Raw genomic sequence first — 19,474 nt, forward strand, 5'->3', positions numbered from 1 at the left:
TGCACACCGCCAGAGAACACGAAAGCACCTGGGAACGGGAGCTGAAAGGATCGAGAACAGCGGGGACTGCACGCTGACATTCCTGGGGGAGAGAAGCATTAGCCCAGGTCAGGTTTCAAACTCGGTCAGGCAAACCAACTGGGAAAAGCTGCTGCAAGGCTGATACCAAATTATCTTCATATTACAAAAATTTCCCAACCCTATGACACATCAGAGATTGTGCTGGCCAGCTGAATTCTAATCAAATAATTTGTACTTTCACATTTTATCTTTAAGAAGATTGTCTGCTGCAGTGAGTCCTTTCATGCCGTTTTTTGGAAGCTGTGGGAAGTATAGGTCAACACTGACTGACATTTAATTTTCAGTTTCATTATGAGTTATTTCACTTATACTAAACTATCTCAGAATTCCTGGAATGTATTTTTTGTTTTATTATACTTATTGCAGGAAATGGATAAATATCAACAGAAATGAAGCACTAAAATAATGGTTTTACTCAGTGTGTTTCAGCAAAATTCCTTTTAATTTAAAATAATTTAGAATATCAATTGAAAGCGAATGACTATTTCTACCCTTTAACATCCCAGACTGAATTATATTAAAGTAGATCAACTTTTAAAGTAAAATTACTTTACAAATTTAAGACAAAATCTAGGGCAGCTGAATGTTCCCATTAGTAAATCTTTAGCACTTTAACCTGGGTAGATGATAATGAAATGCAGAACACAAAACATCCAATGTATGTAATCAGGCTATGTGAGTCCTTGGGACTGCATGTTGTCAGGAAAGATCAAAATTCAAAACAAGCACAAATTAAAGTACCAACAAGAGCAATGTAAAGCCAGTGATGATGAACTTAAAAAAAAAATCACCAGTGGAGATGTAGATGTAGAAAATCAATAGTTTTCTTTGGTTCTGTGCCACTCACTTAAGAGGACATCCATATGTCCAAGTACCTATGTTATCAGGAAATATGGAAATTACTACAGAGTTTCTAGGTTTGTATTTAATGTCATAAAGCAATAAGCAGGAAGCTGGAAGGCAAATACACTAAATCTGAAATTCCTGATCATCCAGGGTCTGGCTCTATGTTAAACTGTCTTTGCAAACAGGTAGGCTTTTCAAACATCAAGACAACACCCACCTGCTCTGTAGAGAGAACTTACATTCTTTGTTTCTAAAGGTAGGAGAAGATGGAAATAAGCATTCGGGGTTTATTCTATCATCCATGTTTTAGAACTAAACTTAAAGAGTCGATCCAGCAATCAATCAACATTAAACTATTTGAAAATACATATTCTTATAATTACACACATCAGTTTTAATGATTAAATTATAAGATTTTCTCTTATAAAATCCATTTTGAGTTTCTTTATCTTAAGTTTGCTTGAAAATATTTCCTTCCCAAGGTTTAATTTTCTTGAAAAATTTTAGTCAAAGCTGACTGAGAAGCCTGAGAGCAAGATTATGAAAACATCCAGTAGTTATTTGTAAAGACTAAAAAAATCCCAGTGATCTTTTTTGAGAAGACTGTAAGCTTTGGGATGGATACTTCAAATATGAATATGCTTTAAGCTAGACATAAGTCTTTTGCCATCTTTGTTAAAAATCTGTCTACATTTGTCAGAGTGATAAGTCTTTGAGGTATAAATATCATCTGCTATCCCTGGCATCAGGGAGTATAAAGTAAAGCTTTTAAAGTTTGTGTTTGATCTCACTACTCTGACAGGAAAACTGCTGCTGAACTTCCTGCTGTCTTGATTACAAGTGATCTTCTAGTTGCCACCTCAACTTTATTCCTGGTCTTCTAGGGGATTTTTTCAACAACAATGTTCATTTCCTTAAATAATCTTTTTGCTTCCCCAATGTATTCATAACCTGCATCCCATCTCCTCTCACCTTCTCTTGGTTTTGCTGAGCAAGTGAACTTTTAATCTCTTCTCACCTACTAGCAGTTCTTCTTTGTAAAGGTAGATAGTTTGATTTAACTATTCCTAGTGTTCAGGTAACTACCAATATTATTTTGCCAGACTTTTTTAAACAGGGCTCAAATTTCTCAACTAAAATGTCTTCAATGTATCATCTCTGAAAAATCCCTTCAGACTGGCACCCCCTAAACAGAGTCTCTCAGGGGTTTCAGATCTGCCACACCAATACGCCACCATCACAGAATGACCAAGCAAATGTCACCCTCACAGCTCTTACCTCCACAGCTGGGACACCTATCATCCCCACCAAGGAGCCCACCAGGATCCTTCCAGCTGGGAGATCCAGAGGAAAAACTAATCTTTGCATTTAATCATTGCTGGCCATGGTTTCAGGCTGATGGCAGCGTGGACAAGAGGCATGGAGAGCAGGGCAAGGCAGGTCCAGGCCTGAGGCAGGAGACTCCTGGTTTGTGCTCTCCGTGAGGCGCTCGGCCGCGCGCAGGCAGCGGGAGGGAGGAAGAAGCCGTGATGGGAATGTGGAGAGGACAAACACCGGAACCGGCACTCTGCAGGAAAGGGCTGCAGGAACACACCGGGACTGAGAGCCTGAGGGACAGACTGACACAGTCTGGGAGCTGCAGCTGGAAAGCATTCAAGGCAGCAGCAGGCTCTGTGCGTAAGGACTACAGGAGAAATGGACCTGCAAGGAACTGTGGGGATCAGTGACCATCAGTGCTGGAGGAAGCAAATTGGGGAGAGCTCAGGGTCTGACATGCTGGCATGAAACCAGAGCTGCCTCTGCAAGAGGCTTTGAACAAGGCAGTTTAATGAACAAGGAGGGTATGAACTTGTGTGTGAAGGTTTCAGAGAAGACAGACTAGAGCCAAGGAATGGAGTATGCAACCAGGGGCCACAGGGAGGCACAGAAATCAAAGAGACAGCTGGAACAAATGCCTCAGAGCAATGAGAGCACTGACCAGGAGAACCTGGGAAGGGCTGGGACATGAAGGACTGAAACAAGAACTGAAGAGCAAAAGCAGAAGAGCCAAGGTCAGCAGAGGAGTGAGGACTGGACAGCAAGGAAGGAGCAGAGGCAGGTCAGGAGCAGGCTGGAGGAGACATGGCAGAAACAGCCATGCTTGGGAAGAATGAGCACAGACAAGCTCATTGCCCTAAGAAGCCTGGAAGGAAAGGGAAATTTCACACCAACTCCAGCCATTAGCAAATAGCTGAGAGTTCCTCTAGAAAAAAAATACCTCCTCCCCTGCGTTACTGATTCATATGAGGAATACAAATGCCATCAGTCTCTCCCTGAAATCCAACAGAATTTTCCATATTGAAGTCAAAGTGTCAAAACCTGCCAATGTGCTACACAGCTGAGCTTTTCCACTTAGTTTTTAACAGCAGTGGGAAATTAAACACAACATTCCTGTTAAAGTACTTTTCTTAGGGCTGCAAAGTTAAGTACAAAATGTTACCAAATCCCAGACTTCAGGTTCACCATGCAGTCTTGCTTCAGCCTGTTTATTTGTATATTACAATTCAGTCATAATGATGTGATCATATACAACTACATCCTCAGTAATTTTCTTAATAAAAGTCTTGCTCTTATCTAGTGCAAATGATGGGTGATATTCACTCCACAAACAGTTATTCAGTACTTTGTTTATTTTCAGTTCAATGGGCAGCCCTAGAACTTAACTTACTTCATGCTATTCAAATACCAGTGTGAAGAAGGAACTATTATTTAATAGGCTGGGGTTTTGTGCTCATCACTACTTCCATGCAAAGTCAACCAAGAGGTCAATTTTTTTTTGCCTAGGTCAAATTGAGATGCCAGGGATCTGACTTTTAAGAGCCATTAATATTACATATCAATAATTCTCAGACTACAGCACTGAACACAGAGTTCAGTGGTGAATGGCAGTTTAAGAACTCCTATAAACCCAGCTACATGCTTTGAAAAGGCACTTAGAAAATGGAAGATAAAAAAATGTTTTAAACCAGCTGTTCAGCTTATTTACAGCGTCCCTGTGCCCACCCTTCAACCTCCAAAGCAGCACTCTCTCTTTTTAAAGAAATAAGAGATCCTCTGTCTTCCTGCAATCTCCTGTTTTATTCATTTATACACTTTACAACTTCTGCAGTAGAACTCCTACACATAAGAGTCATCCTAAGAGCACTTCCACCCTGTGGTGAATGCAGAGTACATCCTGTGAAGAACCAGCACACCACCATACCATTAAAGCCTGTATGACAACGCAGATGCATGAGCCACTGAATTACAGCTGCACGTGTAACCTTAATTCCAGTGCTTGATAATACCTGAACACTTGCCTCTGCCAAAGTATTCTTTCAGCATCATACCCATGTGTAGTGTTATATATAAATACAAATGGATAAGGGAGTCCCTTGCTATATAAAGATGTACTTTTATGTGCCACAGTAGGATGTTACACAATACAACTCTGAAGACTGACTCTGGTGGCAGTAAAGGAAAAGGAAACATCTGCATTTAGACTATAATTACTATGCATCTGTGAGACAATTACTGGTCATTTTAAGTTGTGCAAACAACACTATCAACAAGATCAGAGCTGATTCCTGATTCATTTTTAACCAGCTTTCAGCCACTGTACAGAATTTACCATTTATAATCACATACATAAAACATTTTTTTCTTACAGTTAAGACTGCTAGCACATTTTAGCAGCTTAGGTTTCTATTACTAGCTCTCCCAGAAGGACACTGATTTATAAAAGAAAAATTCTGAACAGCTAAAAATTCAATTTCTCACTGAGGCTATGCTGCATGCATGTAGTAAAATTTTATCAATGAACACAGAATCCCAGTTAATACAAATCACGGCAAAATGTTGGTGGCAAAAAAAAAATACATTTTTCAAGCCAGAGTTTCACAACTCTGTTTCTTAGATACAACATTTGAATAATATTTTCTCTCATTCACTTCTAAATTAGGAGCAAGTGAGCTTCAGCTCCAAGGATGAAGGGTGCACTTTGACCCTCTTTGAACACTTGAGATGGAAGAAAGTTAGACAGGTTTAAGCTCTCATCCCATTTTCACTAAATAAGCATTTGCCCTGGGAATGAAAATTGGCTCAGACAAAATAAAAATGGTATGAAATCAGCTCACCTATCAAGAAAAATCCTGCTATATTAGAGGACTTTGCCCACAGTTACAGAATAATTTGCAATGGTGTACAGAAAAATAACAGATTTTATGTTATTTTCAACTATGTAACTTTAAATCTAAGTAAATATATTGGAAACAAGCATGATCTGTCACCACAGGGGACAATCTATTCAAATGACCTTAACCCTCCAAGTAAGAGCTAGCAGTGAAATCAGTTAAGGTGTTCTAAATACAGATTTGTACTGTTATTGCTATGCTTATTTCTTGTGTAACACATTTTTCCATTAATGAATTATGAATTATTAGCCCTAATGCAATTAACTTGTTTCTTTTGTACTACGTTTAATAGCTCTAGTTCCTCAGTATAGGAAAAAAAGCACTGGAAAGACAACAATAATTTTCAATCCCAGATCTAATTCTCAACATATCACTGTTGTGTTTTAGGAAAAAGTAGCTCTAAAATAGTAATGCAATCCCCTCCAGGGCCTAGTGAAACTCATGGCAATACACCTTTAAGAAATCCCTTCAAAAACCTAAACTGCCCAGGAGCTGGCCAGAAGGAGTGGAAGAAATGGGCAATTGCTGTAAGGCAATGGATGAGCTGCAGGGTGGAGAGGGAAAAGCAGCCAAGAGGAAATGGGGAGCAGGCAGCAAGGGAGGAGGCCACAGAAACTGGAAGAGCAGCGGGAAAATGAACTCTTTGGGCAAAACTGTTTATGAAGTATTTATCAGTAAGGAGTTATTTGCTATAAGAAAAGCCATAAAGCACAGCAATCCAAAAAAGAGATGTAAACAGTCTCTTGGAAAAAGAACAAACTTCAAAGTCAACCTAATGACTGAAAGCTTTCTCTTCATTTCAAACATGACTGGATTTAGCATTAATAGTCATATTTGCAAAGATCCTGTGCACCTAAAATAGGTTCCTTGAGATATTTTTAAAAATGTTTAAGATGGCCAGATGCTTAAATCTTGTCAAAAAGTTTATGAAACCATTGCCTAATAAACTGTCAGGACCTTATCAAAATCCCCATCAATATCTTTTAAGTCTTTGTCCTGGTTTCAGCTGTGGTAGAGTTATTTTGATTCCTGGTAGCTGGTACAGCCGTGTTTTGGGTTTAAGGCAAGAGTAATGTTGATAACACACTGATGATTTAGTCATTGCTGAGCATGGCTGACACTTCATCAATGACTCTTCACCTTCTCGTGTTGCCCTGCCAGCACAAGCAGCTGGGAGGGGACACAGCTGGGACAGCTGACCCCAGCTGACCGAGGGGATGTTCCACACCCTGTGGCATCATGCTGGGCAGCAAAACTGGGGAGCTGGCTGAGGGTGGCAGCCTCCTCTTCAGGGACTGCCTGGGCATTGCTCACTGGGTGCCGAGCAGCTGCACTGGGCATCACTTGGTTTGTACATTGTTTCATAATTCTCACTGTTTTCCCTTCCTATTCAGTCTGATTAAACCTTCTCGCTACCCACAAGTTTTACCTTTTTCTTATTCTCTTCCCCATCCTACTGGGGGCAGTGAGCAAACAGCTCTGTGGTGCTGTTCGTGTTTAGCTGCATGCCAGGCTAAACCATAGCTGTCTTTAAAATGAAAAAAATGCAGTTCTTTTTTCCCTTTTTATATGGATTCACATGTTCCCTGTGTTTGTTCCTTATGGCTGTGCTCAGATTGTCCTGAGAGAGGACCCATGCATGTGTGTGTGTGTGTGTGTGTGTGTGTGTGCGTGTGTGTGTGTGTGCACACGTGCGTGCAGAATCTGACAGCTCACAGCCCTGCCATACGTTTGAGAACATTGATATAATGTTAATAAAAATGCTGAAAGTGAAAGATGGCATGGTAGTGTTTTGCCAAGTTTGCTTCTAAATGCAATTCACAAGAGACACAATCCAGACAATCCAGCATGAGCAGATGTCTCCAAAAGAAAGAAGATATGAATGCAATCCATAGATCAAATAGCTAATAGTTGGAAATAACCAAGTCTTGTGCAGAGTGATGGCCAATATTTGCATCTCATGTTTTAGGTCAATTCAAATAGCATCTAAAGGACATAGTGGTACTGGAAAATTAGTACATAACATCAGAGTAAGAATAAATGGAAATTAATGAAATTAATGTTATTTAATGAGACATATTAAAAACTCCTAAAGGGCCCTGTAGAACAACTTTATCCATATGAAAAAAATATTCTTAAGGTGTCAGAAATGTGAGACTTCTGGAACTTCTATCAGTTATTTGGTATCAGATATTTAAAAAAACTCCTAAGTATTTTTCAGACATAACTCTAATACTGATTTTCCCATAAGTTTTAAGGCTTAAATACAACATATAAGTAAACCAGGATAGCTGAATGAGACAGTTTATGGTTTTACATGCATTAAAAATTGATCAAACTTTGCTTTCATGGTTTCTTTATCAGGGTATTCATAGTGCAAGTTTCACTTTGGCCATGGGATTAGTCTCAGTGGAGCCAAATGAAGCTGTCCACGTTGGGAATTTTTCACATGTGGCCTCCCAGATATCTGACCTCTCTCTGTTTTCCTTGTAGTGACTTATAGTGATGCTGCACCCGCTCCCAAGGAGCTAAATTGCTTGAGCAAAGGCCAGTCCTTAAGTAATTAGAAACAGGTAAATTAGGAGACCCTGAGGAATATCTACAATCAGCAGTGCTTCTGAGATTATTGTTTGTCATCAGTTTATTCTTTGTAGGTTATTTCAGAGGTACTTTTCTTTGTAACAATATTCACTAGTAATCACCTCTATACATGCTGTTGCTACAGTTCTGGGGCAAAACAGATCTTTGGATGTGTAAAGTACAAGGCTTTTGAGTAGAAAGAGGGCTTTCACACCTGAAAGTGAAGAAAACAGGTTTATTTATCACCCTGTCTCTGCAGTCTCATCTACCATGTCTTGGAGTGATCATGACAAACAAAACTGCAAATTTTGGTACTACATGTCATGATTGTAAATAATCCTGGTAATAAGCATGAGTCATTTAGGAGCCCTTCAAATCGTTTAACAATGGAGATGTCAAAAGATGCTGCTTTGACATCATCTCTTTTCAATTATGTTCATGGTCATACAAACATTGTTTGGCAGAGCTGTACACCCAACTGACCCCACAGCTCAGGAGCCACATCTGTTTACACAAACTCAAGGCCACCTATGAATAACTTGCAGCATTTTATACTTTGCTTCAGAGCAGAAGCACTATTTAAAATATAGACAGTATTTTCAAAATGCTTGTAAAAGAACCCTCAGTTTAAAATCTGCCCTGGAGAAGTATTGCTAGGCAGCAGCATGCTCACAACAAGAGATGTTTGCACATCCTTCCACACTTTCAGAAAATTTAACAGAATCAGGTACCCAGTTTGTGAAAGGAGCAATATGAAACACTCCCTTGATTTGCATGCAATCACACCAGCCTAAAAAACACAGTTCTGTTTGCTCTCACTGTGTTCAAAAATTCAAAGCACACATCAGTAGCAGGTATGTGTACTCTCCTCCACGAGAAACTGAAGCAAAGCTGTCACCTATAGAGAATTTGCCAGCACAAATAATACAGCCACTAATGAGAGGGTGACCTGGAGGCCATGAGATGTAACAATGTGCCCTACAAGGGGAAGCCTCAGCACTAGGTTCATGTTGCACTAGAATAAGATAAATAAAAATGAAAATGGCTTATAAACTGTTTGGCAAGGATCAGTATTAGCACAAAATATATTTAATATCCCCATTAACAACTAGGAAGGTGTTAAAAAACCATTACATTTTCAGAGAAAACTAATGTTCTATTTCTGCAAACATCTCCTCATGCAGATATTCAAGTGGAGTAATTATTGTCTACAGCGGGATTACTCCCATCCAAACAATTACAACTCATTTAGTTCTGACAAGATCAGGAACAATACTGGAAAGATCTCAGATTGCTATGCAGGAAGTAAAAAATAATACAAGCAAATTCAGACAATTATAGCAGCAGCTAGGAAACTGCAAAACAAGATTTAGACACAACAAAACCAACCAAATACAAAATAGTCAAACTTAGCAAGAATAAGAAAGCCTAGCAATTAAATATCCACCGGAGCCTTAAATGAAATATCTGAAAAGTCTTTATGCATATATCTTAATATGACAACAAAACAGGCTAACATATTTCAGGACTTTAAATTTTGCTGGAGCAAAGGAAAAGCTTTCCCTAAGGTTCTTTTATAATTACTTTGGAGATACCATTCTTGTCAGAAAAAAGGGACAAAAATGCATTAGGAGGGGAAAAAAAATAAAAAGGAGAACTGTTTCATGAGGAGAAATTATATCTTCTGGTTGGCAGACATCATACAGGACTTTTTTCAAGTGATGACTCAGCAGAATATGGCCATAATGTAAACATCAAGACAACATATTATTTATTTAGAGTGGTTCAAGTGGGCAGAGCTAGGAATGTCAGGCGGAAAAAGGGGAAAGAAGTTACACAGATTAACAAGAGCATTTCTGGCACTGAATCCTGTAAAACCGTACAAAGATGAAGGTCAAAAGTCTCTCAGCTTCAAGACACTGAGACTAAGTGGGATGAAGGTGCAACAAACTGCAGGATGGACATCCTGGTGACTGCCTGGAACTTCACAACACTGCAGTCATTTGTCATGGCAATGGCATAAACCTTACTCACCCTGTCACCATGGCATTAATAATACACCCAAAATAATTTACAATGTCCGTGAGAAATTAAATTGGTGACTTATGTTTTCTGGATTGTAGTATAATAAAGATAATTTATTCTTTTTTTGGTAGAAATATGCACTCATCAAGGCTGTAGAAGGAAAAGCTATCAAAAGCTATGTAACTGTATAAAAGATACACTGCAAAAGCAATTTCAAGGAAGTGACATAATGGTGACAGCACTGAGAGAAGTTTTCCCTAAATCTGGCATTTATTATTGTTTCAGTGAAACCTGGGACACCCTAGGACACAGTGGTAGATCTTCTTCAGACACAGCAGACACATGAAATGATACAAAAGTGAAGTTACATAGTAACACTGCACATTTTCCATTCTTATATTTTTTATTTTTCTGATCCTTAAATCCCTGACATGTTACTGACTTTTGGAAAAAGTAGGGCTTTCTTAGCATAACTAATCCATTCTTCCAAACCTGTTTTGCTGCTTACACCATTTCTACAGTTTTAGCTCTTTAATTCAGTGGCACTGATGCTCTTTTTCCAGTGTTGGTAAACAGTGGCAATTGGTTACAGCCTCAGCAGTGACAGGCAGGCTTATCCTTGGCATGGGCCTACCATGGAAAAAATACGATCAAAGAAAAAAGGGAATTAAAAAAAAAAAAAAAAAAAAAAAAAAAAGAGTGGTATGGGAAATAAGAGTTGATGATGGAAGAGGTAAAGGAAGGACAACAAAGCAGGGAAAGGACCCTGAATGTGAATAATCAAGTGAGGGAGTCTAGTAGGAGGCTGGAGACTTAGTATGAGTAACAGAGCTAGACAAAGTAGTCTAGAAAGAAAGATAGGATGGGAGTGAAATGGTTGAGGAGAAAGTGAGAGCAGATCCTTTAGGAAGAGTAGAATACAAACCAATCATATCAAATTAAACACCAAAACACGAGCAGTGCAAAATAAACCATAAATAGAAGCATGAGAGAAGAGGAAAATGGGGACTAGTGAAGTGAAAGCAGAGAAACAAATTCAGATACTAGGTAAAAATTCTGGCAGCTGTTGGCAGCCATGGCTTTCTTTGCAGAAGTTGCTTGTTCTCTCAGGCAATGTAATTCCACTAAGGAATGCTTCCTCAAACCATCTTCAGAGCTCACTGATAATTCTTGGTGCTCAGTTAACACCAGTCTAGGAAGGCTCAGGTAGGTCCCAGCAACTTCAAGATAATCTGGTTTAGGCTATTCTCAATAATTACCTCTTTAATAATACTGACTTTATAAAGTTGTTCGAGCCCCATAACACTGGCACAGAAAAGCTCTTCAGAAAATGTGTCAAAGCAATGAGCTCATTAAAAAGAGAAATGCACTATGCCTGCAGGACAGAATAGGTCTTCATGCAAATTTACATTAGGAACTGTATGTCCCAACAAACTGTCATATTTCCATACTAAAAGTAGGTTATCAGTATTACAATTACTGCTTGTAAATCAAGCTGAGGAGCAAAGAATCATGAGATTTGATCTAAGTTTTGTTGAGCAGAAAGATTGTAAACACTGTATAAAGTAGAAGAGATCTCAAAATTGAATCTAGTAATGATATTTAAAATAAATTTAGTTGAGTACATAGATCTCTGTTAAATCTAAGTAAGAAATTTAAATAAAATGCATATTTGCTATAAAAACCTGTTAAGTAATATCACTATAAAAATATAAAATTTAATTTCTAACTTGATTATAGTCTATAGTCTAAATAATAAATTTTAAAAATCAAAATTCAAAAAACCCTCTTCAGAACAGGATTATTTTTTAGAGTTATGCATCAACATTAAATACAGTCTTATCAACTTTTATTTGGATTTTCTGCTGAATATGAGCACTGAAAAGCTTTTTAAATTGAGGAAGAGAATATGAATAGCTCAAAAATTAGAATTATATTACATTCCTCAAAGTATAAGTGCTTTTATAACAGTAAGTGCTATTTATCCCTAAAGGTAGAATACTTACAGGTTTTCGAGTTGGGGTGACTTGAACAGAATGGTAAAATTCTGGTTGGACTCGGCTGCTTTTCTTGATTTTTCTTTTTCTTACAGAAGTTTCCTGCTCACTGAGGTGGTGAGCTTCCACTATGGGTTGTGTTTCCTCCAGGCGAGGTGCTACTCGTCTTCTGGCATGGCGAGGGCTGGATCTAAAGCCCTGTAAGAGAAAAGGAATCATCGTGTTTGGCATCTCCCAAAATGGAGCTGTGCAACAACTGCAGCATCACACTGGATCTTAACAGCTCAAAGCACAGGCATGCTCACCTTAATTAATATAATGCCCATATATACTGCATGTAACAATAAAGAGATAAATAATAAACAGCTGCCAAGTGCTGTTAATATCACATCTGATTTATGTTGCTCAGTTATCTATATTACAGACACAGAGAGTAGCACTAACTCCTGGTGCTTTTCCTTGTAAGCTCACACTTTTAGTTATTTATAACTAAGAAGTTCTAATTTAAAATTTATAATTAAAATTTTCCAGGTTAATTCTTGGCCTCGTGAGAAATGGTTTTAGGGAGCATGGGCTGAAAATGTGGACTTTTTTCCTGAGAATGAAAGTGAAGAAAAATTGATAGGTGGCAACAATTATATCACCTCAGAAATATGGGTATATTTGGCCAAATTAATAAACTCAGGAAAAGCTGCCCTTCAGAAATGCTTTTTTAGAGGCTTTCTGGGAAAACCTCTGAGCATCATCCAGAATGGCTCATGGCCTTACAGAATTTCATTCCTTTAATGGCAACATGTATAATGCTATCCCTTTATTGCTACCTGCAGAGCATTTACAATGAGCATTCTCTCATTTCACTGAGTCCCTCATGAGCATGCACAAGTCTGACAAGGGCCATTTGTACTGAATACAATGTTGGTTGATATTAAACTTGGCCAGGTTGTAAATATTCATTCACTTAGTCATATCAGCTTTCAGAATAGGTGAGCCAAATCTGCCCTTAGTGACAGTCTGCAGTTTAAGGACTATATTTCTTTTCAAAACCAAGAATAGATGCAACAATTCCTAATTTTCTACTTTCTTTTTTCTTCCAGCAGAATACCTGCTGAAGTCCTTATGCAACAAAGCCAGCATTTTAGAATCCAACTTCTGTGAGGTTAGATTTCAGATAAAACTGCAGAAATCTATGCTGTGAATCTAAATATCCTGAATTCCTGCCAGCAGAAAACTAGTGGGAGCAGTACATTTCCATTTAAATCTGCTGTTCTTTTGCTCCCCCCTTCCATTAGCTTTTGGGTTTTGGGATTTGTTTTGCCTTTTTTGTTGTCATTTTAATTAGGAAATCAGCACAGAAGCGTTGTGCTAAAATGCTGTTATGTTGGTAAATTGAAAAAAATCAAAAGTATGGCTCTGTGAAAACTGGATTTCCTCCACTAATGTTCATGAGTCTGTAAGGGAAGATAGTGTCTGGCTTGACACTCAGATGGACAGACAAACAGCTATCTTCATTATTGAAATGCATTCCACATTAAGTAAATATACCCTTAAATGGCCAAAAGACACAAACACACATTTACATACACATGCTAGCAATTGCTATAGATAACATTGCATGCCACAGATGATGTAAAAAGGCTGAAGTGGGAAGGTGAAGTAACTTCCAGGGAACAACCTTCTACACATGAGCACTGGGGAGGAGGGACAGAAATAGAGCCCAAATCTACTTAGTCAGTCTGGGAGGTTCGTGTCTGCAGTGCATCAGGGCTGTGCAATACACATGATGCAAAGGTACAGACAGCGTTTCCTGTCTGTAAAAAAAGACAGAGTCTTTTTTTAATGATCCCTCCTACTCTACAGAAGCAATGGAACCACTCAGAGTTCAGGTAAGGACAGACACCCTGTGTCTGAATGGAAGCAGGACCTGCCCATACCAACCAGGGCAAGCAGTGCAGTGGGAGCCACTGCAGCCAGGAGCTCCGTGCAGATTTAGGAGGCCCTCCAAACATTCCAAGATGTAAATCTGAGACTGACACACTATTGCAGCAGGAAAGCTTGTTGCCCTGTTTTCTTTCCACTCTGTGAAATAGCTAACAGATACTTACAATGTATCGTTCAACGTGGGACTAGGGACTATTCGGGATAAGAGGGAAAAGCACAACTCAGGGAGCCTGCTATAGAGGGGCTTACTGCTCGTGGAAATTTCCTTTTAGGAAAAAATGTTAGTGTGCATCAGGGAGTATTCCATAGCAAGTGAAAATATTCCTTAAGAGACCAAAACATCCAGCAAATCTGTTCCAAGTTCTGAAATCAGAATAGACTTTCTAAATGTTAAATGCATTGTGGTTTATTTATGTGAGGGCCGCTGGCCAGAGCCTTGTGATATACCCTGCCCTGCTCCCTCGCCACACTCCCATCCCATTAGCTGGATAAAACTCTTCGGGAAAGTATGTTTATGTAACAGAAGAATTTGATAGAAGCTAAGCAGCTCTAAAAGTGCTTAGAAACACATGCCAAATAGGGATTTAAGTATGTGGGTCTGTCTCACCAAGTGGCTTCACCTCAAAATATGTCTAGGTTTGTTGATTATTATTTTTCAATACGAAAAAGTCACCTGTGATTTCCAGAAAAATCTGTTTATAGACAATGTTTTGCCTTGATATTTTCTGTAATTTTTTTCACTTTTGTGGTTTATTACAAGCAAGAAAATGGGATCTTTATCTCTTTAAGAGCTCATCTGCTTCTGTTTGCTGAGGCTCATTCTTCCCTTGAAGTCATAATCTGCCTGCAGTATCACAAATAGTTGCTGTGAGGAGGATTATAATGTGATAAAGGCAGAGGATCACGATTTCAGGTGGAAAATTAATTCTGTATCTACAAAGATAATGTTACAAGGGCAGAGTCCTCAGACCAAATCCCAAAATGCTTACTCATTCCCGCAATGGGACTTTGCCAGAGCAAAGAGGCAAATCCAGAAAATTTCAAAATTTGGTAATCAAAAATGAAGACAGGAGGCAAAAGTGATGTAACATATGGAAGCTGCTACTCCTATGCTCAGTGCAAAATGAGGGTGCCTGGTGATTCCTTCTAAACAGTGAAATTAACAGAAGCTTTTTGTGTCATTTATCCCTCAGTTTAGTCCAGAATTATAAACATCATGTTAATACAGCAATCAAAATAAAAACCATGGAAATCACACAAATATTTGTTTGGCAAAGACAGCACTATTTTAGATGTTAAGTCAGTGCTCATAGATGAGCAGAAAAGTGTTACAAAATGCTCAGGGAAGCACAGTACACCACCTGAGCCCAAATCACTGAGGAAAAGCTGGAGATTTTTAAATCACAGGGATATTACAACGAGGTTGCTCTAACACATAAAGCAATTTGTAGTTTCCAGCATCATGTGAATGCTGTGTCACTGGGCAATGAAAACCTTGTCTTGTTCTTTGTGCTGGGAAGGAGTTGCTCATTCCCAGAACCTACTGCCTGACTCATTTTGTGCTGTAAAATTCTGAACAACAAGGCAAACCAAACAAAACTTCAAACATGTATTTTTAGAAAACCTGTCTTCTAAATACCAAAATAGCTGCACTAAGATTTACACTAAAGTAATCTTCCTTAAAGAAACAACTCATATGACCACCAGAACCAGTTATAGACATATCAGAGGAAGACACAAGGCCAACTGAACCTGGAATTATCTTCTCTGCAAAAGCATTAATGTGCATCCTTCCAGTTAGAGTCTGCTGGAATCCAGGAAGAGTGATCTTCCTAATCAAAGCCTACAGCAAACAGGAATGGAGAGGTGTCTCTGGAGGCTGTTGCAGAGCCAAAGGCTAGTTCACCTGGTCTCAAGTGAGCTTTTCTGTATGAGGAAGCAGGCTGGGAAGATCAACTTTTTTAGCTGAAATTCATCCTTTTAAGTCTCTGAGTGCTGGAGGTTTTGGTTTGTGGATTTTTTTTTGTTTGGTTGGTTGGGTTGTTGTGGTTGTTGTTTGGTTGTTTTTTCCTCTTGAATGGGGTGTGATAATATTGAAAGAACCTATTCTGTCTATCTTTATACCCAAACCAATGATGAATGTTGCCAGCCTGGCCACGGCATGCCAGAGCACACTGTGTAAAATTACTTTCACAATAAGGTGCTCCGTAAAAAATATCTTATCTAGCCAAGTTTTAACTTCACAGCTCTGATTCAATGACTAATTCCTTGTCTATAGAAAGATGTGTGGGTTTTCTCTGACCAAAATTCAGCAGACATCCCCTCCCCAGGTTACCCTTTGAGCCACCAAAGCCAGCAGGTGAGGGAACCACTCCCTCACAGCACTTATTTCTCTCCATTGGCCATACCCAGAGCCCAGACTGACCACTTCACTCACACACATCCATACTGTGAGCATCCAAATTAAACACGATGGATCAGACCCATGGTGACTAGGTTTTGGTCTGCCTCCAATCTGGTATTCATCATGCCATATTTTATTGTAAGAATTCATTTTATTTTTCTCCTTCTACATGAAACTATTCTGGTCTCTTCCATCACTTTTTTTTTTCCTATGAGAGTTGCACATTTCCTCTTTCACGGATATCACTCTCGATGGATCCCCGTAATTCAGTACTCTTATAAATACTGATATATATAACAGTAGCACATGTTTTTCTGTTCTGTTTAAACATTTCCTTTCTCATCTCCTTTCAAATAAGGCTACACATCTGAAAGTAGTCCTCACTGAACTGTTGAAAGTAATTCTAACAGCCCTTTCTGAAGATCATAAACCTAAAAATTACAATGTGGCTAAAGAGTTTTCTCTGTAACGTACTCAACCTTGCATTTGTTAACAACATCATGCGTATTTATTTGCCCCATTTCTTCAATATGGTCTGTATTTGATAGCCAAATATATCATACTCTGCTATGCTTGCTGTCCTTTTGCTTATTCTCATTCCTAAGCCATTCCTCATAAAAATAGGAATTTTAAATTGCCTTAAAACTTGTCTAGCTTTTGCTTTTATTTAAATTTACAGATAAGAACATATTGAATAATGTATTGAACCTCTTTCTTTCACTGTCTTAGTTTTCCTGTATTTATTTTTAATTCTTTGTCTGTTACTTTATTAGCTTCAGATGAATATATCAGTGCTACCCCATGTGTGCATTATTGCTTTAGTGATATAAATCTCTGACTCCTCCATTCTTTCAATGTGCAATTGTATTAATTCACCAGATTCTTCTCTTTTCCATTCTAGTTTTTACTAGCCCTACTGCCTTCATCATATGTTATCTCTATTTTTATGCTTGATAAGAAGCCATATTCAGTTTTCATTTTTTCCAGTGTATAAGTATTTTATGTAGAATATATTGGTTGTCAGAATTCCAATCTTGGGACCCAACCTTTGCAGCCAGTATGGGTTTTTGGAGTCAGTAAGCATTAATATCAGTAGAGATAAAAGTGCATTATCTGATGTCCAGCTGAAGTCAACAGAAATCTTTGCATTAACTTCAGTGGGCACTGGACTGCAGCCAGCTTTCCTCCTGGCAGAACTTCAGCAAATCACAGAGAAAGTGCTGACTAGCATTAGGCCACAGTTCAGTGACAGCACAACTCAAGTGTGTTTGCAAAGGCCTTTACAGATATCTGAGTAATTCCTGTAGATGAAGGTGCACTAATAAATATCAAAGCCAAAAGGAGTTAGATAGGATATCCAGATTTGAGCTTCACCTTTTAAGGTTTCTGACATGGTTGTATGTGCATGAGAATTGTCATCTGTTACCATTTCTACTAATGGCCTGAAGAAATAGCCTTCAAATTGCCAGTTACCACCTGTCTAGATCTTGGAAGCTTTCATGTCTCCACAACCCACAGCATCTCAGGGCCTGCAGACATTTATATGAGTAGCATCAAACCTTTCTCAAGATGCTGGCATTCTCAGCTGTTCTACAGACAGGCTGAAATGTAATTAAACCCTAGAGTTGGAGAACCTACTTCAACTAAAATGGCAGGTTTAAATTAATTAACTTTATTGTATGAAATTCCCCTGCACACTGAAGGAGAATAATTTGAGATTCTTTCTGCTACGTAGAAAAACATATATGTATATGTATAAATATGCATATATCTATCCATCTGAATTGTAAGAACAGTTCTAAATTAAAAAGTGGCCAAGATTGCATTATTCCCCTCCTTCCTCTTCCATAGAGATTTCCATCCCAAATATCATCAAAATTGGTTTACAAAAAACCAAAGAAAACCCCACAACATTTAGTTAACTGCCAGTTCTACAAGTTCCACCCAAAATCCAAGATTCAAGCTAAGTTCTCCAAGATATTTATAATAAAGATTGCTAAGTAATGTAACGTGTAAATTTTCTATCACAGGAGGATTACCTACACTCACTGAGTGTATTCACTAACACCCAAGGAGGATACAATTGTATTTGTTCTATTTTGACTCTATCAGAACTAAAAAAATAGACTGCAACCATTTTTTTGTGTGGTTCTCTTGATATTTTTTTTTTAAATCTTACAAAGGGTTACTCCTATAAAGAATCAGGATTTAAAACATAAAATATAAGATTTTACATTCAGTTTCTCATTCCACTCCCTCATTAGCAAGCTTTCACTGATGCTGCTTTGCATGCCTTATGTTTATTTTAGGAGATATTATTCTTATCTTATAAAATCTAAACTCTAAGCAGTGCTGGAACCATTTCTCAGATATTGAAGACTGTGATTTGGCACATGCAATATTCCAAGATAAGTCCACATGTTCAAAGGCATTTAAAGCAATTGCTTTTTACATAACCTGAACAAGATTACTTTCCCAGTCGAGTTTATGAAATAGAACATCAATAATCTCCTTTCCAGTTCCTAATCAGGCCCCTCCATGTAAATACATAGAAGTCCTTGCATTTAGGCATTTAGGAGCCCCTAGGTTTAGGTGTGAGTTTAGAATGCAGTGTCCAATAACCCATGCTAAATTAACACTGCTGTTTTGCATGACACATTTGGTTTTTCCTGTCATAAGGTCAGGGTTCCTATCAAAGCACAAGTAAATTGTAACACTAGGAAAATCTGATCATCTGCAAGCAAACAGCCAAATGGCACACCCAGTCATGCCTCAAGGTGCCCTTTAAATTCTCTTTCCTGTCTAAAGCTGTATGCCACGGAGGCTGGCCCGTTCTCCAGGCAGCCCCATCGTTCTCTGACCAGGCTTGCAGCTCTCCACAGCAGCTCTGCAATGCCTTGTCCCAGTTCCTTCCCTGTTACCTCAGGGCACTGCAAGCCTCCCAGGGAAGGGAACAATTATTTAAGAACAAAAACAAAATCAATGTACTGCTTGATCAGTGGTCTGCAAGGGAAGGTTTAATTTAAAATATACTAGCACATTCCCCTAGCATGTCCCCTTTCCAGCCCTGCTTCCTCTGTTTTCCATCTCTTCATGTCTCCTCATCTTGGGCAGTGTCCAGTAGATATCAAGGATCTGCCAGAAGAAATTAGCTTTAAATATTAAAAATACAGTAAGAAGCTGAATAAGAAATAACAGAGATTGCTAAACCATAGCAGTGCTGCCAAACACCTAATACAAAGAGATTACTCTCTTTTCTCTGGTGTGCTTGTTTGAAACACAAACTGGTAAGAGAATGTACCCCACCACAGCATGTGAAGATGTGTCTGTACTTTTTAAATTGTAAAATAGATGCATAACTGATAAGACACTTTGCAGGAATGTATTATACA

General features: G+C 38.5%; 1 protein-coding gene across 1 annotated transcript in view; it reads right to left on the bottom strand.

The window, feature by feature from the left end:
• Positions 1-19,474, bottom strand: part of DST (dystonin) — a 289,158-nt gene that overhangs the window by 260,901 nt on the left and 8,783 nt on the right. Inside the window, exon 3 of the mRNA XM_058019984.1 lies at positions 11,750-11,938. Coding sequence (XP_057875967.1) covers positions 11,750-11,938 — 189 coding nt within the window. The remainder of the gene's footprint in view (positions 1-11,749; positions 11,939-19,474) is intronic.

The sequence above is a fragment of the Melospiza georgiana genome, chromosome 3, assembly GCF_028018845.1.
Source record: "Melospiza georgiana isolate bMelGeo1 chromosome 3, bMelGeo1.pri, whole genome shotgun sequence".
Taxonomy (NCBI): Eukaryota; Metazoa; Chordata; class Aves; order Passeriformes; family Passerellidae; genus Melospiza; species Melospiza georgiana.